Here is a 21,734-nt window from a genome sequence, read left to right on the forward strand (position 1 = left end):
ACAGTAAATTATTGATAAATCAAAAGTCATCTCATCTGTTCTTTCTCTCCATGTAAAATACTACTCAGCTGTCTGCCATTTGGAGAATGGTTTTCCTCCACATCCTGGATATAGGAAGTAAGGAGGAATATTCCTGAATGGATAGGTAGAAAGTGTTTAAAATACTTGTGCCTGGTCCCTGAAGGAGGCATCGGAGGAGGATTACAGGGATGAGGGAGTCGATACGTGCATAGACAAGGAGATGTGTATGACAAGACCCCAGGTCGAGACATTCACAGGAGGAGGCCAGAGAAGGCTTCCAAAAGAAGGCAGTGTGGACCTGCATGTTGCAAATGAAGCAGCAGTCGGATGGGATGAGCAATAGGAAGTGGTCTTCACATGAGGTGGGTGCTGTGTTGAGTTCTCTAGAGTAGCAAAACAGTGATATTGGTACACACACATATGTGTGAATATATATATGTATATATATCAATAAATAGCTTACACAGTTGTACAGGTAGGTAAGTTCAGTCCAGTTCAAGTCCATCTGTCAGATGTGAGTTGAAGGCTCTCTGCATCGTGCAGCTGTGGAAGATGACAAACAGGTAGTAGGAGGACAAAGTAGGAGGGCCACAGGCTGGTGGATGCAGAGATAAATGAATCGAGGTGGGCTGAATGAATCCAAAATCGGCAGTCCACTGATGGGTCCTGGATTTCAAGTAACACAATAGGAACTTGATGGGCCAGATGCAGGATCCAGCTCTAGCAGAAGCTGAAGGGGCAAAAGAGAGCTGGGCACTGCTTAGGATTTCTCTCTTATACAAAAGTCCATACTCCCAAGGAGGTGTCATACGGTTGTGACCTGATTAATAGGTTGGACTCCACCTCTACCTTCATCTAGGAGTGTCCAGTCGACATAAACTCTAACCATCACAGGTGCTAACTGGACTGTGCCAAGGCACTGAGTGTGACAGCAGGTGCACTTGAGAATTCCACTCGAAGACAGAGCTTTTCGTCAGTTTGTTTGCTACTATATCTGCATTGTCTCAAACTGTCTTTGGCATGTCACTGTAGAGGCTGGATTGAAGGATTTGCAAATTGGATGTAGGAAAAGTAATTGAGAGGTTATTGTGTAGTCTGTATGTGACGTGAGCTGGTGGCACCTGGAGTGACTGACATCGAGAAAATGATACACTCAAGAGAGACACTAAGAGGGTGGAATCAGCGGCACTAGGTGACTATTTTGAGGCACCAAGTAAGAAGAATGTAGAGGGTGGATGATTTTCAGGTCCCTGATGTGATGACATTTATGGATAATGTGATGTAGATGCTGATACAACAGCTGGGAATGAAGGAAGTGAAACAAATTCAGATAGTGATAATGAGCTGGGTTGGAGACACATTGGTTTGAGATATCTAAATGGTCAGTTCTTAGAGAAGAGTGTGGTTTCCATGAAAACCCTGACTTCTTGTATTCTAATCTCAAGGGGCCCTTCTTGGACTCTCAGTTTTCTCTCTTCAGATGCCCTTTAAATAGTTTTATTTCACAGAGTCCATAGTTACCACTCCTCTCTCCATTTCCAGTCATTTATTTTTTTCGACTCCATTGATGACAGCGAAATGACTGTCGTCAGGTAGGGCTTTTATCCTGAGTTTAAACTACTTCATAGAACTGTGCACTTGTCTTCATCTGGGTGTTTCCTAGCTACTTAGGAATCAACAAGTGCAAACACGGACATATCATCTTCTCTGTTTCTCTCACCATGTAGTATATTAAAGAGGAATAGCACAGATACTAGAAATAGCCCCGCTGGGTTTGAATCCTGTTCCTGCCAGTCATTATACCGTATAATCCTGAGAAAAATAAAGGGGCTTATAAGAACCAAACATTGATTGCACTGTTTTTGGGGGCTGGGTGGGGGAAGTGGTAGGGAGGTGTCTCACAAGATTTGACAATGAAATCTTAGCTCTTTTCCCCCTGAAAATTTCATTAGTGGATAATTTTTAAGTGCTTCTCTGAGAAGTTTCTGCCGTTATTAAGTTTCATTGTGTGTAGTCTCAGTTTCTTCAACTGTGGGCTGGGGATACCAGCATTACCTACACTGCAGGGTTACTGTGAGCATTGAATAAGTTAACCTATGTGCTTACGGAGAGTGACACCTGGCACAGGGTGAACACTATATAAATATCATCTATAACCAGATCTTCCTCCATTTTCTCTCCTGTTCACTGGTCCTACTGTTCAATCAATGGTACGCAAACCACATGTGTAAGACTTATTCTGATTCCTCCACATCACACATTTCACATCAAAGCAATCATTAAGCTCTATCAACTGGCTGTTCTTTCCGTGTCTTCCCTCCATCTCCAGCACGAATGCCTGAGACGTGACCGCTACCGTCCCCTTGAATGAACAAGATGGACTAGTACGTAGTCTGTATGCCTTTAAGACTGTGCCTTTTCACCGTCTTCCGTCTCAGGCAGGAGCCCTGGTGGTGTAATGGTCTACGAGTGGGGTTGCTATCCAGAAGATCAGAAATTCACACACACAGGAGGAAGATGAGGGGATTTTCTGTTTGTTTTGGTTATACTGCTGTAAAAATTTACAGCCTTAAAAACAAAGGGGACTTCTACTCTATCAGATAGTGTTGCTGTGAATTGGGAACTACTCAATGACTGAGGTTTTTTGTTTGTTTGCTTCTTTTTGTTTTTAATATATATAATTCCTTATCACTTTTTGGAAATACAAACCTGGAAATATTGTTGTTCTAACTTAAAACCCTTCAATACCTCTCTGTCCCCACACGTGAAAAACAAACAAACAAATTAGAAGTAAACATTTCTAAGCTCTGTTCCCGTCTCGTGCTCCGCCTCATTCTGGCCTGTGTTCAGCATGTGCAGTGCCAATGCTCATCTGTTAGTCAGACCTTGGTGGCTGGTGTTGCTGGGATGCTGGAGACTCTGCCACCAGTATTTCAAGTGCCATGTGAACAGGTTTCAGCAGAGCTTGCAGACTAAGAACAGAAAAGGAAGAAGGACTAGACAGTCCATGTCTGAGGGGCTGACCACTGGAAGCGGTGGGACAGTTACAGTACAGTGCTGGAAGAAGAGCTCCACAGTTGGAAGGCGCTCAAAATAGAACCGGGAAAGAGCCGCCTCCTCAAACTAGAGGCTACCTCCACGGTGTGTGTGTGTGTGTGTGTGTGTGTGTGTGTGTGTGTGTGTGTGGTGTAAGCTTTTAGGACCTTCATTAGCTGACAGGGCATGACTAAAAAATGAGAAGAAACAGCAAGCATCCATTAATAAATTGGAATTAATTACCAAGTTTGAATCTCAGAATACTGGGAATTTTCAAAAACGGAACACATAATTTCTAGGCATTAGTGAAGTGTAATGAACTATTATTGGCCATTTTGAATCAGACAATCATATGATTTGCTATGCTGGGAATGACAAATTCCAGAGGAATGATATCACATTCATTAAAAGGAACACTTCAAGGTCTACCTTAGAATATAATTGGTAATAATATAATATCTATATGCGTACAAGAAAGTCCATTTACTATAGCTGTTATTAAAATTTACCCACCAACAACTAAAGCTAGTGGTGAAAAAAATGGAAGAATTCTATTAACTTATTCAGTTTGAAATTGATCAAACATACAATCAAGATGCATTGGTAATTATTGGCAGTTGGAATGTGAAGGTTGGGAGCAAAGAAGAAGGAACAGTAGTAGAAAATATGGCTTTGTTCCCTTGAATTTGTCATTTCCAATTCAGTAACAGTAGTTGGAAAATATGGCCATACTCATTTTACACTTGTCATTCCAGCATAGCAGATCATATTATTGTCCAGCTCCAAATGGCCAATACAGCTGGAGTTTGCATTGGAGAATTTTATAAGACCAATGTCTTCTTCATTGCAAATACCCTTTTGCAATATAATAAATGGCAACTCCATCAGATGGAATACACAGGAATCAAATTGACCACATCTTTGGGAAGAGTTGATAGAGAAGTTCAATATCAACAGTCAGAACGAGGCCATTGGCAGACGTTAGTTGAAGTTAAAGAAAATCAGAACAAGTCCATGTGAGTCAAAATCACAGCCTTGAGTATTTGTAACCTAAATTTAGAGACCATCTTAAGAATAGACTTGACACATTGAACATTAATGACAGAAAACCTGACAAGCTGTGGGATGACATCACGAGTATCCAACATAAAGACATCGAAAGATCATTTTGAAAAACTGCAAAAGAAGGGTCACGGGGAGGAGACGAGCCATTCTGGGTGCAGTGTAGCAATGATAAAACACACAACTTTCCTCTAATTCTTTAATGCTTCCTCCCCACCCCACCCCCTGCCCACTATCATAATCCCAATACTACCTTACAAATCTGGCTAGACCAGAGGATGTACACTGGTACAGATAGGAACTGAAAACACAGGGAATCCAGGACAGATGAACCCCTCAGGACCAGTGGTGAGATTGGCAATAGGTGAAGGGAAAGGGGTAACCGATTACAAGGATCTACATATAACCCCCTCCCTTGGGGATGGGCAACAGAAAAGTGGGTGAAAGGAGACGTCAGACAGTGTAAGACATGACAAAATAATAATTTATAAATTATCAAGGATTTATGGGGTGCTGAGGAGGGAGGGGAAAAATGAGCTGATACCAAGGGCTCAAGTAGAAAGCAGATGTTTTGAGAATGATGATGGCCACAAATGTACAAATGTACTTGATACAATGGATGTATATATGGATTGTGATAAGAGTTGTATGAACCCACAATAAAATGATTTGAAAAACAAAACTGCAAAAGAAGTAAAAGACCTAAATGGATATCAGAAGAGACTCTAAAACTGGCTTTTGTACATACAGTAGCTAAGGCCACGGGAAGAAGTGATCCAGTAAAAGCACTGAGCAGAGAGCTTCAGAGGGAAACCCCAGAAGACGATGTATAGTATTCTAATGAAATGAGCAAGACGTGGCATTATAAAGCCAAAAAGGAAGCATGAGCTTAAGTTGAAAGAATTGAAGAAAGCTTTTAAGCTTTGAGTTACAATATTGAAGGATTCTATGGGCAAAATACTGAACAATGCTCACATGCAAGTTCAGGTTGAAGATAAGGAAAGTAAAATGAAGTCTATGAAAGTATCAAAATATGATGTTGAGCACATTAAGATATTAAGATAACATCTTAAAAATAAATTTGACTCATTGAACACTAAAGACAGAAGTTCTGATGAGCTGTGGAATGACATCAAGAACACTATACACGAAGAAAGCAAAAGGTCATTAAAATTATGAGAAAGAAAAGATCGAAGTGGATGTTAAAAGAGATTCTGAAACTTAATCTTTACTGCACAATAGCTAAGGCGAATGGAAGAAATGAAGTAAACGGAACAGAAATTTCAAGGGGCAGCTCGAGAAGACAAAGTCAATTATTATAATGAAATGTGTAAAGACTGAGTTAGAAAACCAAAAAGGAAGAAAACACTCAACACATCTTAAACTGAAAGAACTAATGAAAAAAAAATCAAGCTTCAAGTTTTGAAATATTGAGAGATTTTATATGCAAAATATTGAACAATTCAGGACACATTGAAAAAAGATGGAAAGAATACACAGAGTCACTGTGCCCAAAAGAACTAGTCAACATCACACCATTTTGCGAGGTAGCATATGATCAAGAACAACGGTACTGATGGAAGAAGTCAAGCTTGCATATGTTTGATAGCTTTAACAAAAATCAAGGATCCAAGATTTGACAGAGTTTATGAATAGATATTTCATGAGCACAATGAAGTGTTCTAGAATCCTGATTCTTCTTAATGTTATCCATAGTTTGTTATGATCCACAGAGTTGAATGCTTTTGCATAGTTAATAAACGACATGTAAACCTCTCTTGTATTCTCTGCTTTCAGTCAAGGTCCATCTTAACTGATGTCACCAATGGTGTCCCTCATTCCAACTTCTTTTCTGAATCTTATTTGAAATTTTAGAAGCTCCCTCTTGCACTTATTTTAAATTATACTCAGCAAAATTTTACATGCATGTGCTATTAATGATATTGCTCAACAAGTTCTGCATTTTTGTTTGCATTTCTTTGTATTGAGTTACAAATATGGCTCTCTTTTAAATGACCAAATAGTTGTCTTCCAATTTTTTTGACAGATTAGTGAGTGCTTCATTAACTTGTTGAAACATTTCTATTGGTACTCTGTCAAGCTAGATGGCCCTTGTTGGCCTTTAATACCCCAGATGCTATATCTTTTGAAAGCCAGGCACTATGAGCTTTCTTCACCTCATTTGCTTGTGCACCCATTTTGTCTTCACCAATCGTGTCGGGAGGATGAGCATCACAGAATGCAATGTTGTTAAAACAAAGTCTTCTTGTGTTGAAGGAGGGCTTGAGCAGAGGCCCAAATATTAGTCCATAAGTCCTTTTTCAGACTCACGCAGCTGCTGCAGTGCTGTAGCAGGCAGGAAGATCACGGGCTGGCGGGTGCAGAGTCGTGTGGGTCTAAGATCGGTGGAAACATGGCAAAGCACTCTCAGGGTGCCACCAGAGTTCCAGCAAGCAAAAAGGTGGAGTGGTTAAGTGAGAAGGAGGTGCCCAAGGGTCCTCCTTATGAGAAGGCCACACCCCTAAAGAAGCACCATCAGGCTGGGACCCAAGTGACAGGTTGGATTCCATTCCTTCACTTTCATATCTCTTTCAGTTGACAAAATCATCAGACTACTGCAAGGAATGTGATGTACCTGACCGCAGCTTGACCTGCCCCGAGGCATTTTCAGTTGCCTATGTTCATGTGAACGTCGGGCAGTGAGGAAGGGAGACTGAAGAAGAAGTGATGCATTTGAGTTATGGTGTGGGTGAATAGTATTGATAGTACCCCAGGCTCCCGCAAGCCCAGATACAAGTGTCTTGGAAGAAATATGGCCTAGATGCCACTTAGAAGTGAGGATGGAGAGACTTCATCTCATGCGCCATTTGGACCTGTCATCAGGAGAAATTAGTCCCTGGAAAAGGACACCGAGTTAGTAAAGCAGTGGCTCAGCACAAAAGAAAGGCTCACGGAGGTGGACTGACACGGTGGCTGCAACAACAGGCTCAAACTCAGCAACACTTGAGAAGATGGCGGAAGACTGGCTAGTGTTATGTTTGGTTGTGCGGGGGGTTGGGTTGCTATGGGTCACAACCACGTTGATGGCACCTCACAACAACATCATCAATATTCGTTGCTACTTTTGTCTTCTGGAGTTCCCGTGCTTTTCACCACTATCCGTAGTTGGTTAGACTTGCTAAAAGAATCCCACGTTGTGGCTGTGTTCAACAATAACAAAATAAATCGGAACCCTTACTTTTTGGTGTTTAGTAAAATGTACCTTTTTATTTGATCCATCCAACAGTTTGGGCAATACTGTGCTTAGAATTAAGGAACTCTGATGGCGTAATGGTCTATGCACTGCACTGCTAACCGTAAAGTCAGCAGTATGAACTCAGCAGCTGCTCCGCAGCAGAAAGATGAGGCTGTTACTCCTGTGACGGGTTAAATTCTGAAAACCTAAAGGGGCAGTTCTACCCTAGTGACCTAAAGGGTCACTAGGAGTTGGAATCCACTCAGTGCTTGTGTGTGTGTGTGTGTGTGTGTGTGTGAGAGAGAGAGAGAGAGAGAGAGAGAGAGAGAGAGAGAGAGAGAGAGAGAGAGAGAGAGAGAGAGATAGTTTAGACAGAAACTGAGACCTAGTGAATGGAACTAAAACTCAGAGCAAAATCCTCTGGCTCTCATTCAGAGCTCATACCTTAGCTCACACAGCTGAAAGTATTGGGGTGTAAAATTTTTATTTTCCTAGAATATTAAATATGATGTGTCTTCAGAAATGCCCAAATAGCTACTCATTCTTCAGAAGATAAGACTTCCTTTCTAGTGCTTACTTCTGGTGCTTATCAGCAACTTTGGTGAAGTCAGGAGATTTTCAAATAGCAAAATTTGGTTATAGAATCTTTTGCATTTTGTTATGTGAGTTAACAATAAGGGCTTGATATCTGAATCCATTTATTAGTCATAGTGCTTGTTTAATAAGTAGAGAAAAGAAGTTGATGTATTTGTGGGCTTACTTTTTGGCCAAACACATGATAATTAGTTGCTATTTAAAATTCTGGATAGGTTCTGTTTTGCGGTAATAGTGTTCAAAGGGATTGTTACTAAATCTACATTTTAAATATAGGGGCATCACGAAGAGTCAAAGCCTGTGCAAGCATGAAGGTACTGAGGGATTTCAAAAGCGTTTGTTGAAAAATTCCGTTATCTTTGAATGTCCTTAAATATATGCCACTGCACTCAAACACACATGAATGCTCGTATGTGTCTCCTCTGAATAGACGTTGCTGTTGGGTAAGTTGCGCTGAAGCCGGTTCTGACTTTCTGACAACTCTTGGTGGCCCCATGTGTGCAGAATAGCACTGCTTTGTTGGACTCTCAAGACCTTTGGAAGGCCACTGGCATACCTGTCTCTTGAGGCGCTGCTGAGTGGGTTTGACATACCAACCTTTTCACTGAGAGTTGAGCACTAACTGCCAGTGCTAAAGTTCCCATATGCATGTATTTAGATATATTCAAAATACCAGAGTAAAGGGACTCTCTCTTCTGAACTCCAGAGTAGTGAATCCTGCTCCCTCCTCTCGTGGTTTCCATTGTGGGTTTGCCTGGATGTTCCCCTTAGATTTCTGACTCCCGGTGCCCACGGACCCTCGCGAGCATGGCTCTCCACCACATTGTCTGTCTCAACATGACCCTGGGGCTGAAGCAGCTCCATCTCACAGTTTAGCTTCTCAGGGAATCTCTCCCTTTTCTTACTGGCTAAATAGTATTAGGTAAACCAGGTGGCATTTTCCAGCACTAACAACTCACTGCCTCCGTGTTGATTCTGACTCACAGTGACCCTTTAGGATGGAGAGAGCTGCTGCATATGCTTTCTGGGACTATCTATAAATCTTTATGGGAGCAGTCAGCAGCATTCTTCTGCTGTGGAGGAGCTGAGAGGTTTGAACCGTAGATCTTTTGATTGACGATCCAACGTTTAACTTTCTGTGCCACCTGGCCCCTTTCAAGCCTATAATTTCACTCTACTTCAGTCACCGTCGACTCAAAACAAAGCTCTCTGCTGTTGGTTCATTCTCACACACAGGGGCCACAGAGGACAGAGTTGAGCTGCCCCGGAGGGTTCGGTCCTAAATGATTCATAGCATTGGGAGTTGAAGCATAAATCCTTTCATTTACTTCGGAGGCTGTTCAGTGTTATTTCTGCTCTCAAAGAATCTACACTGGCATTTACAAAATACAGAATTGTTCGCAGGTAAATTTTGCTTAAGGCTTTCGCCCTAACTCTTCTTTCTGAAGTATCACTGCTGTCAACTGCTTGGGTTTTTTAACCTTGCTGGCCTTTGATTACTTCTTAAGCTGTTTATTGAAAATCCATCCGAGTTGAAGCTCTGTGCTGCCAGATTTCCTACATAACGTGTAGTTCTTGCCCAATGAATAACATACCATGACTTCAGGCCAGTGATATGACCTCAGCCCTTGGCAAGCAGCAGGATGGATCCCTGGGACATTGTGTAGGCTCCCTCCCCTGAGTGTTCTCAGCATCTAGATTTACAACGAGTCCCAGACTTATGACTCTTTCTGCTCATCCTGGAACCACTCGCTGAGAAACACTGTAGTTGATTCAAAAATCCAACTACCGCTATAGTGGAATGGAATTCTATTACTTTAAAAAGAATTGTTCCTTTAAAAGTTGTCATTCTAAATGTGCTTGAAATTTGTTATAAGTTTATGAATTCTTCTTTGACACTGAAGAATCGGTAATGATTTATGCACATTGAGATGCTGTTATGTAATGCTTTATTCACTGTTTCATGTATATAGTCAAATTAGTATTCCATTTTAAGCAAGATCTTCATCAAAAACTCTCATAAACAACAACAATCTCCCATTGATCATGAATGAGAACAAACATAAAACCTCAGCTGCAACTTTTTTGCTTGTTATTAATTTTCACAAACATAATGCCTTCATTTAATCCTATTTTTTGTGTAAAAAACCTTTTTTACTCGGGGGGGGGAGGAAGAAAAATTTCATGATATTAAATACAGTGTACATTTAACAATGGTTAGTAATTGATGGTGATAATATTGATTTTATCAAAAAGTTTAAGGATTGCTTTCAGTGTTTCATGTTGTTTATTAATGTTGTTAATTTTGATTTTCTGAAAAACAATGGCTACACACACACGAAAATGGAAACTTTAATTAATTCTAGCTAAATGACTGAATGTTGTGTTCTAGTGAAGTCACTATATTTGTGCACATGAATTGATGTTTAATATAAAGGTACCTACCATCTTCAATTAAACAAGTACAGTTCTTTAATCAGATGGTTCTAGCAGTGCTTGGATAAGTGATGCAATGAAAGTTTGAAAATTATGGGGATTTCTGTGGAACTTGACATAAATTGATTTAGAATTCCTTAATGTCTGAATCTGTTCTTTTGTTTGCTTTTTTGTAGGGACTTTCTCCCTCGAGGATCAGGCATCGTAACGAGACGGCCTCTTGTGCTGCAGCTTGTTACATCCAAAGCAGGTAATGAATAAAGTGGCTTCCTGTATGGATGAACACATCTGATGCCACCTGTCCCCTCTGCTCATGGGAGATGGGTTGTAGCACAGAAAGGGTTTTGTGGCCACACTCTGCTTTGGGCAGCTGCCTGCATATCTCTCTAAAATGCCCTCCTCATTGCTTTGTAAATTCCGTTGATCATACTTGGAGCCAAGACTCATGTGCACATAGATTTTTTTCCCCTTAGCACCTACTTCTTTCTGCTAGAAGAATAATATTTTCTCATTTTACACCATTTTTCTAATTTTACAATACTGCGTTACTACTACTAACCCTTTGCAAGACATCCTTTGTGTGTGTGTTATATGTATATGTTTGGGACATATATTTTTAGTAATAAAATTCAAGATTTATCTCATGTGTATATACATATATGAGGGGGTGTTAAAAAGTTTATGGAAAAATGAAATGATAAGATAATGGATCTTTTTGAAGTCCCTTCATGTGTATACGTGTCTCATATATCTATGTCTCAGTATCTAATGTGTGGTGCTTGCACTGTGCCCTGTATACCATGATGCTGTGATAGGAGCAGAATGCATTGTTTTGACCTTATTTTTCATTAACATTTTACTGGGGACTCTTGCATCTCTTGTTACAATCCATACATTGATGGCATCAGGCATGTTTGCACATGTTGCATGTTGCCTTCGTTCATTCGCAGACATGTACTTTCTATTGAGCCCTTGTTATCAGCTCCTCATCCCCACCATAACCCTTGTTAGATTATAAATTATTATTATTTTCATATCTTACACTGACTACTGTCTCTTCCCCCCATGTTTTCTGTTGTTTTTTTCCCCTTGGAGAGTTATGTATTGACCTTATTTTTCAGCAACAGATAAATTTTTTAAACGTTTTATTAGGAGCTCATACACCTCTTATCACAATCCATACATGCATCAGTTGTGTAAAGCACATTTGTACATTCATTGCCCTCATCATTCTCAAAACATTTGCTTTCCACTTAAGCCCTTGAGGGATCAGGTATAAGGCATCATCAGAACAAAAAATTCTTACCATAGTGAATGAAGGGGGAAGTGCAGAGTGGAGACCCAAGACCCATTTGTCAGGCACTGGAGATCCACTTGCAGAGGGGTCTAGGGAAGGAGACGAGTCATTCAGGGTGCGATGTAGCACCAATGAAGAATAGAGCTTTCCTCCAGTTCCTAAATGCTTCCTCCCCCCCCACCTCACCCCCACCACTATCATGATCTGAAGTCTACCTTGCAAGTCTGTCTAGACCAGAGGATGTACACTGGTGCAGATAGGATCTGGAGGCACAGGGAATCCAGGGCAGATGATCCCTTCAGGACCAGGGGTGTGAGGGACGATACTGGGAGGATGGTGGGAGGGTGGGTTGGAAAGAGGGAACTGATTACAAGGATCTACATGTGACCTCCTCCCTGGGGGAGGGACAACAGAAAAGGGGATGAAGGGAGACATCGGGCAGGGCAAGATATAACAAAATAATAATTTATAAATCATCAAGGGCTCATGAGGGAGCGGGGAGCAGGGAGGGAGGGGCAAAAAGAGGACCTAATTTTGTTTTTCTTAAGGACATTTATATTTCTTCTTTTTTTTTGTATTGTCAATTTTCACTTTTCCCCATTTCTTTCCTTCCTTCACTTTTCCTATCAGTCTTTCCCTTAAGATTAGGTACTTATAAAGATCATGCCTCATTAGTTATCCAGATATACCAATCACTTGTTAATGTTAAGGAATCTGTACTTAATTTGACCAAAAAGAGTAGATATATGTGCTTTTGTCTGAAAAACAAAGCAAAGACTGGGTCACAAAACCACAGAGCACAGGCACTGGTCAGTGTTTGTTCCCCTGCGCTTTCTGTCTTCTTCGAGGTACAGAGATTTTACCCTTTATGGCTATGGAATATATTTGCGTAAGTTTGAAGAAAAGTAAAAAAGTACATAGTTAGAGGTGTTTAGTAAAGAGTACGCATTTGGAGTAAGTATTTCGTGCCCAGCCTGGAGAAATTTCATCTCATGTACTTTGGATGTGCTGTCAGAAGAAACCAGTCCTGGAAAAGGACATCATGTTTGGTAAAGTGAGGCAATGACAAAGCAGAAGACCATCAAGGAGATGGCTGCAACAGCAGGTTGAAACATGGCAACAGCTGTGAGGACGACGGTGGGCTGAGAGACTTTTGTCCTTTTGTCCGAGGGTTGCTGTGAATCTGAACGGATGTGGCGCACCTAACACCAACGTAAATATTTAGCACAATTATCTTCATTTTCGTACCCTATTTACTTTATCATAATCTTCCAGAATGCCTGCATCCACCAAAGTAACAAATGATCATTTTTATTCTGAACCTTCTCCTTTATCTTACATTACTTCTCTTCGACTACCATTTGCTGAACACCTGAGTTTCTGTTCCACTGTGTGGATTCCCCAATGGTTCACTTGAGTGACTTTATAATTTGCTTTCATAGCTATCTGTCTGGGCTGCAGCCCTCTTATTACTTATTTTTATTTAGGGATTTTCTATTTGTATGGAAAATTTTAGAATAACTTTGTAAGGACAAAATGATTGCTACTAGAAATATTTTAAATGTGTAGTTTCACTAAATTTAAACTATTTTTAAAATCCATTGGTCATACTGTATTATTTCATTTGTTCAAACTTAATGAAAATGTTGATGATTCTCATGTAACCTCCCCATGTCTAGTTTATATAGTATTCATATATATATTTATTATTGTTCTTATGGTTTGAGTGAGACTTTTTTGTACTGTTGAAGTAATTCTACAAGTTTATTTTGGTTATTCACTGATCTATCAATTTTAGAACACCAGAAAGATGTTTACTTGTGTTTTATTGACTTTACAAGGACATTCCATCATAAAAAACTATGGATAACACTGAGAAGAATGGGAATTCCAGAATATTTCATTGTGCTCATGTGGAACCATTATGTAGACGAAGAGGCAATCGTGTGACCATAACAAGGAAATACTGCATGGTTGAAAATCAGGAAAAGTGTGCATCAGGGTTTGTATCATTTCACCATTCTTATTCAATCTATATGCTGAGCAAATACTCAGAGAAGCTGGGCTATATGAAGACTAATATGGTATCAGGACAGGAGTAAGGCTTACTAACACCCACTGATAATTCAGATGTCACAACCGTGCTGAAAACGAGGCATACTTGCAGCCTTCAATATGAATTACAACTGAATGTAAAGAAAATCAAAATCCTCTCAACTGACCCAAAAGATAACATCATGATAAAGAGGGAAAAGATTGGCGTGGTCAAGAATTTAATTTGTCTTGTGCCTGCAATCAATGCTCTTAGAAGCAGGAGTCTGAAAAGCAAATGATATATGCATTGGGTAAATCTGCTGCACAAGATCTCTTTAAAGTGTTGAAGAGCAAGGATGTTACTTTGAGGACTACAGTGCACCTAATTCAAGCCATGACATTTTCAGCTGTCTCATATGCACGTGCAAGTTGGATCTTGAATGAGAAAGACTGAAGAAGAATTGATACTAGTGAAGAATTATGGTGTGGGCCGATAATATAGACAATACTAGGGACTGCTGGAGGAAGGAAGAAATAGGTCTTGGAAGACGTGCAGCCAGAGTATTCCTTGGAAGCGAAGATGGCAGGATGTGTTTCACGTGCATTGGATCTATTAGGAAAGACCAGTCACTAGAGAAGGACATCATGCTTGGTCAAGTGGAGGATCAGCAGAACAGAAGACCCTTGACAGGAAAGATCGGCACAGTGGTTTCAGCAATCGGCTCAAGCTTAACAACAATTGTGAGGATGGTTCAGGATGGTCCTTGTTTTGTTCTGTTGCACATGGGGTATCTATGAATTGAAACCAAATCGGCAGCACCTAGCAACAATAGCAACTATCTACCTATCTGCTATCTTTTCAAGTTATTATACTAAAGCTTTACTAAAGCCCAAACCCCCTGCCACTGAATCTATTTTGACTCATTATCAAACCAAACCAAAACAAAAAATCCCATAAGACAAAACAAAAAAAACCCAAACGTCACTGCTATTGAGTTGATTTTGGCTCAAACTGACCCTGTAAGACGGATTTAGGACTGTCCCCCAGGATTTCTGAGTAGAAAATCCCATCTTTCCCCCTTGGAACAGCTGGTGGTTTTGAACTGCCGACCTTGTAGTTAGCAGCCCAATGTGTAAGCTGCATTCTGACTCACAGGACTCTTATTATGTGAGTTTCCAAGACTATAAATATTTACATGAGCAGATAGCCTTAGCCTCCTGTGGAGCAGCGAATGGGCTTTGAACCACTGACTTTGTGGTTAGCAGCTCTGTGTTTATCCCATAGTGTCACCAGAGGGTTCCTTGAAGTTATTCAGATCAGCAGAAAATAAAGTGCGTAGCTTTCCTTCTCTTGTTTGACTTCTTTCTATTAGCTTTGCAGCTCTTAAAACCCCATGGATGCATTTTAGTGTCGATTTCCCGTTAATGAGGGTGGCTAGCCTTCCTTTGCGTTCCTGAGACTGGCCGGGAGGAGGGAGGTCGGGAGGGTGGATCAGAGATCACAGCCGTGCGCTGTAAGCGCCCACACGAGGTTAGAGTTGGGCCTGTAGCTGCACTATGGCCCAGAGATCAGTAGCAGGACACATAGAGAATGTTCAGTGCAGAGACTTTGCTGTATTAACACCAAAATCCCGCACAAAGCGTTGGTAGGCCCATAGCATGTACCCTGAAGGAAACTATAAAATAAGTTCCAAGTCTGAGCACTACTTGCATATTAGCACTATGCTCTTTGCAGATTTTTGCTTAATCCTCGCAGAGCCTTCCGAGAACAGTTACTGTGCATCCTGTTTGAGAAAGCAGAGTCCTAGCAAGGTTAAGCATTTGTCCATTGCTGCACTTTTGGTAGGAGCAGGGATTGTTACATGTATTTGTCTAATGTCATAACCTGCTAGTAGTGCATTTTCAAAGAAGAAAATTTATGCTGGTTACGTTTATATTTGCAGGGTTCACTTTATTTTTATAGGATATGTTTTATGTAAAGAAGCATACTTGTGATGACTAGGAAATATGGGAATTGGTTAATTAATAGATAATCATTTTACTTTCAACATTATGTTCATTCCGTCATATATAATGACTCATCGCCACTTGGTGCAGGATGAGTTGCTAAAACCAACTTTAAAAAAAAAAAAAAGGTAATTACAAGTCCCAAGTCCTCTGTAACTTCCTTTAGGACATTTAGTGTGTCTCCCAGAAACCACATAGCAGAGTGAGGGTGGTGAGCGATTCCATTGAGTCTGTTTATTGAAAAAGGTAAGTATTTTATGAGAGCAGGCCATGGTGACTTGGGTTTGGAGAGAAGCGTTGGTGACAGTGTGTCCTAGGAAGATGGGTGCTGGGCAAAGGAAGGGCTGAGGTGCTGGACGAGGACTGCACTCCCAACAGGGCACCGCCCAAGACTCTGGAGAGTAGCATCCGGAGACTGCCTAAAGAGAAATGGTTTTGTCTCTTGGAAATCTTTTCTGCCTTAAAATATTTTTCTAGATGGTGCCATATAGCCTCCATGTCCTTTATTTCAATGACATTAGTATAAGAAAAAAATATTAAAAATCAGATACCACAAAGTAGATAAATTGGGAGTAATTATTCAAATTACAGTTGTATTATTTCTTTTGTACAAGGTTTTCTTACTGGCTTCTTCCATTCATGTATGCTAAATACATTATTTATTCATCAAATTAGGATTACCACCTTTTCACTACATTTGGATGCACAGTGTAAAATGTATCAATGTTCTTAAAATTGTATGTGACTTCTAATTTTCTTCCTTACCTTTTTATGAATTGGGTGAAGGTTTACAGAGCTGATCAGTTTTCCATTCAACGATGCACACACATTTTTTTCATGTCTTTGATTGCAATCCACATTTTAGCACCACTCCCTATATTTTCTATTAATCACGCTCTTTTTGTTTTTGCATTGCATTTGATTGTTATGTCTCTTTATTTAATTTATTTATATCTTTTACTTTGAGTTTTAAAAATGTTATTATTAGTTAATTAATGCATAAAAGATATAATTCCATAGTTCAATCACATCAAGCAGAATTATACAATTGTTACCACAATCAGTTTCCGAACATCGTTTTTCTTCCTGGAGTCCTTAACATTGTCTCCCTTTACTCCCCACCACCACTGTACCCTGTTTCCCCCCAAACAAAACAACCTTATCCTACTGCTTTTCTAATACTTCCGAACTTCGCTCTTGAGTAAATGCTGCCTGTTGCACCTTGAATGAATGATGATTCTAAGGCGTGCGTGCATCCCTAGTGCTGTTGTTCTCCGTATAGTCCTACTTATTGTTTGGCTGAAAGTCGAGCCAGGGAGCTGTGTCTATTTCCCACTTGCAGTGGGACATAGGGCCGTAGTCTCTGGGGCTTCCCCAGTCTCTTTGCAACCACTATGACCGGTCTTTCTGATGATTTTTCAGTTTTTTTTCCCATATTTTATCCCATACTATTGGGGACCTGTTGAGTGTGCTGTTTTTCAGAGAAGCTGCTGGTGGTGGCGAGGTGTCATCGAGTTGTTCTGTGCTCAAGGTGGTTGAACCTGATGCTTCAACAGCAGCTGATTAATCCATTGGGCTAATTGTTTACATGTGTTTACTATTTGCCTTATTTTTCTTTCCTTGTGACAGGAAGGGACCAATCGTTGCACCTTAAGTTGCTGCCCATGTTTTTGTTTTGTTTTTTTTAAGAATCCACTGGGTTCTCATCAAATTAGAATGTAGAACATCGTATTTGTGGATTTTGTTACGCCTATTAACCTTGAGGTCACTTGAGACTATCATCCTGAGCCCCCAGGCCCAGTGACTCCTTTCTTTCTTCAAGGTTCAGTGTCAGACATGCTCATAGACCCTGATCCTCTGTACGCGTCACCACGTTCATGAATATATCTGCAGCAAAGGGAAGCACACCTGGCAGATATTTTCCCTCTCTCTCCCTCCCCATTCAGCCTTCGTGCCTCTCCATACATCTGCTCCTAGAGCTGCATCATTGCAGGATTGTGTGTGTGACTCTTTATTTTTGTTGTTGTTGCCTTTAACTCTTGCACTTCTCCCAGTTGCTTTCCCTGCCTCCATAATTTTTTGCGGACCTATGTCTTATTGCGTGTTGCCTCCCCTTCATTGAAGTTAACACTTACCTACCCTATAGACAATGATTTACCTTCCCTCCTCTTCTCCCCTAATGAGCCCTTGTAGTGCTGCTGCTACCGTAAGTGTGGGATTAAACCCACCAGCTACTCCTCAGAAGAAAGTTGAGACTTTCCTCCCGTAGAGATCTAGTGCCCTGAAACTCTAGTTAGGCTTGCTCTGAGTTGGAATTGACTCAGCAACAGTGCGTTTTTCAGTGGAGTCCCCTCTCTCCTCGTAGCCATCAAAGTATCATTCGTTTCATGTGAAAACCTTTTCTTATCTGTTTATAATAGTAGTCTCATGGTTTGTCCTTTTATGATTGATCAGTTTCATTCCAGCACGATGTCCTTCAGGTTCACTCATGTTACCAGGTATTTCACACACTCATCATTGATTTTTAGCATTGCGTAGTGTTCTGTCAGGTGTATGTACCATAATTCGTTTATTCATTTTTCCATTGATGGGCATTTTGATTTTTTCCTTATTTTTGCTATTGTGAAGAGTGCTGTGATAAATGTTGGTGCGCATGTATCTAATTGGGTCATGGCTCTTACACACCAAGTAGTGGAATTGCTGGCTCATATGCAGTTTGTATTCCCAACTTCTTAAGGAGGCATCATGCTGCTTTCCACAGTGGCTACACCATTTTACAGTTCTTCTGGCAGTGTATGAAGTTTCCATTCTCTCCACATCTTCCCCAGCATTTATTGTTTTCTCGTTTTTGAATTTTGTTACTTATGATGAGGTGAGGAGATATCTCATGGTTATTTTGATTTATGTTTTTTGAATAGCTAGTTATTTTGAGCATTTCTTCATATATTTGTTGGCTGCTTGAATGTCTTCTTTGGCAAAGTGTCTGTTGTGTTCTTCTGCCTACTTTGTAGTTGAATTCTTTTCTTATTGAGGTATTAAAGCTTTCTAGAAATATTCTTATTAATTCCTTGTTTGCTGGGCATTGCTGAAAGTCTTTCTCAGTTTGGTCGTGCTCTTTGAACTCTCTTGGTGAAGTCTTTTGAGGCAGGCAAGCTTTTACCTGTTAGGAAGTCCCAGTTGTCTAGTTTGTCTTCTGTTGTTTGTCAGTTTTCCATTATGTTTGATAGTGCATTTGTACCATATAATAGGGCACCAAAGTTTGTTCCTATTTTTAATGGATTATCTATCTTTATCATTCTGGACTTTGTACTTAGGTCTCTGATCCATCTTGAGTTCCATTTTGTATTTGGTGTGAGAAATGAGTCCTCTTTCATTCTGCAAGTGGAGATCCAGTTTTGTCAGCACTCTGTTAACGACTGTCTCACCTCATGTCATGTGCTTTTGCTCTTTGTCAAAGGTCACCTGTCTGTAGGTGGATGGGTTTATATATGGGTTCTCAGTTCAATTCCATTTGTCAATGTATCTGCCTGCCATTGCACAAGTACCAGGATGATTTGTATATTGTGACTGCGTGAATAATGTTTGGAGATTGGGAAGTAAGAGGTGGTAAGAATGTGGCTGGGTCATGGGGGCACACTTGCTGTGTTCTAGACAGTGGAGTGTGGCACAGAAAGAAAAAGGAGAAATACATGATAGTGAAAAAAGAAAATAATAATGAAGGGGGACGAAACCAAAACCAAACTCACTGCCATAGATTCGATGCTGACTCATAGTGACCCTGTAGGACAGGGTAGAACTGCCCCTGTGAGCTTCCAAGACTGTAACTCTTAATAGGAGTGGGAAGCCATGGTTTTCTCCCCTCAGAGCGGCCAGTAATTTTGAGCTACTGACTTTCTGTTTGCAGCCCAACACATAGAAAAAAACCAACAACAATTGGGGGTCAGTGGGGTGGGTTAAAACAAGAAAACACCAGCAAGGCGAATGAATGAATGGTGGGTGGGGTGCTACTAGCCACTGCGTGTGTGAGGGTGGGAGGTGGCCTCTCTTCTAGTTACCTTGAAGGTATTGGAGGGTATCGCACCTTTCTGGTTGCCAGCTCCTGCTGTGGTGGGTGAGCAGAGAGAATGGTCAGTTGTTGAATGCTGCTTGCCAAGGTTCGAAATGGCTGTACTTGTCAGGCCTGCTGACCATTTAGCCATTCAGTTTGTCTTCTCTCTACTTTTCTTCAGCTTCTTCTCGTAGGTATCTTGTCCACTTCTGTACCCTCTCTTCTATAGCCCATGGACTCCAAATGATGATTTCTACCTATTTGGTTTGGTCTCTTATGTCTTTGCTGTAGAGATAGTGTGTCAGCCAAATCCTTATGATTTGTCATTTATTAGAATCCATTGCCTGGAAGTTGATTTACATTCATGGAGCTCCCTGTCGTACTGATTAGTACTATGTCTCATGGGTTCTTCTTAGCTGTTTTGTCAGAAGCAGATTTGGGAGCCTTTCTTCCACAGCCTTGCAGTGTGGGTTTGAACAGAAAACATTCAGTGGGTAGTCAAATGAAAGTCATTTGCACCTCCCAGAGATCTCGGGTATTTCTTAAAGAACTGTCTTTTTTTTGTAATTTGGATCCGAGATTTGAGTTGCTGTAAATACCCACTTTAATGAAGACAGATGTTTTGTATAGAAATCAGATACTGGTCTGTCCTGTACTAGGTAAGTAACCAGGTCACGTGGAGACTGCCCTAGGAGGCAGTCAGTCAGCAGGCCTGTGCAGGTGGGGAGGCACCTGTTTTGAGCGAGGGCCTGTGTTTGGTTCATCTTTAGGTCGTTCTTTGAGCACTTGGCGTCTGAGTGGAACTTAGCCAAGCATGACACGAGTAGTGTTGGGAGCCATCCTGTTCTTTGAGGAGGTTACTTCCTCCAACACTAGTCAGGGATAATTGATTCTAGAGAAACCTGCCTTCACTTCTCACAGATGACCTGTTTTAAAGAAATGTGTACATGAGTTAGACTAAATATGTCTAACTCAATTTATGTGCCGCAACATGGACCTCATGTTTCACAAATTAGATGACTACATTCTTATTGTAAACATTCAAATATTGTGTTGAATAACAACTTTGTACACTAATTTTAAATATATATTTCATTTGTTTTACATCTAAAAGAAATTGATCAAATATTTTAGAATAAGGTCATTTGTGTTTACAAAGCATTAAATGTTTGTTTGCATTATAATAAGTTAACAGCAAGATAAAAGAAAAATGTAGTTTGAAAAGCACAGAACAAGCTTTGACCTTCTTCTGCTCCAGGGCTTTCCATATAAAGTAAAAGTTACAGAGTTGTTGATTAAGTCCCTTGACTATACTTAAATTAAATTCATAAATTTAAATGTGAATAAGTTACCCTGGGGAACATTGTAAAAATGCAAATTTCTGGGCATCAACCTTAGATGTTTTGATCCAGTAGGTGTAGGGAAGGGCTTAGGGATCTGCATTTTAAATGGTTACTGACAGGTGCATCTAAAGTTGTTGGTCCTTAAATAGTACTTTGAGAAATATGTTTATCAGTATCTGTTTAATTCCTTTATTGTTATCTTTTCTAAACACCTTCTCTTCTTCCTTCATTAAGAATCTATTTGTAGAGATATGCCTCTTTAAAATGTTAATCTTTTTGTCATGGAGTCTTTATAGAGGGATAAACATAAAGACTAGGCACCATCTTGCTCTTCCTGCTGTCTGGGCCTATAGTTCAGCCACCAGCACAGATGGCCCTGATGTGGGAAGAACCTGAGGAACTCCATAGACTATTAGTGTTTGAGGCTCTAATAGAACCAGATTTTATTGGTCCATCAGGCCTCATGTAGAGAGAATACAAACCATCCAAGTAAAATCTCTACAATAGCAAGTGCACATCTTATTCCTCAGATCCAGGATCTTCCTCCTGGATTGTTGATAAACCCAAGGATTCTCACTGACCCCTATGGTCATTCTGGAAAATGGAATACCACCAACAAAC

At 40.4% G+C, this 21,734-nt stretch overlaps 1 protein-coding gene across 4 annotated transcripts in view; it reads left to right on the forward strand.

The window, feature by feature from the left end:
* DNM3 (dynamin 3) overlaps positions 1-21,734 on the forward strand; it is a 701,664-nt gene that overhangs the window by 127,812 nt on the left and 552,118 nt on the right. For all 4 annotated transcript variants that reach the window (XM_075565015.1, XM_075565024.1, XM_075565031.1 and 1 more), the window contains exon 2: positions 10,561-10,634. In XM_075565015.1, coding sequence (XP_075421130.1) covers positions 10,561-10,634 — 74 coding nt within the window. The remainder of the gene's footprint in view (positions 1-10,560; positions 10,635-21,734) is intronic.

Source organism: Tenrec ecaudatus, chromosome 1 (genome assembly GCF_050624435.1).
Source record: "Tenrec ecaudatus isolate mTenEca1 chromosome 1, mTenEca1.hap1, whole genome shotgun sequence".
NCBI classification, from domain to species: Eukaryota; Metazoa; Chordata; class Mammalia; order Afrosoricida; family Tenrecidae; genus Tenrec; species Tenrec ecaudatus.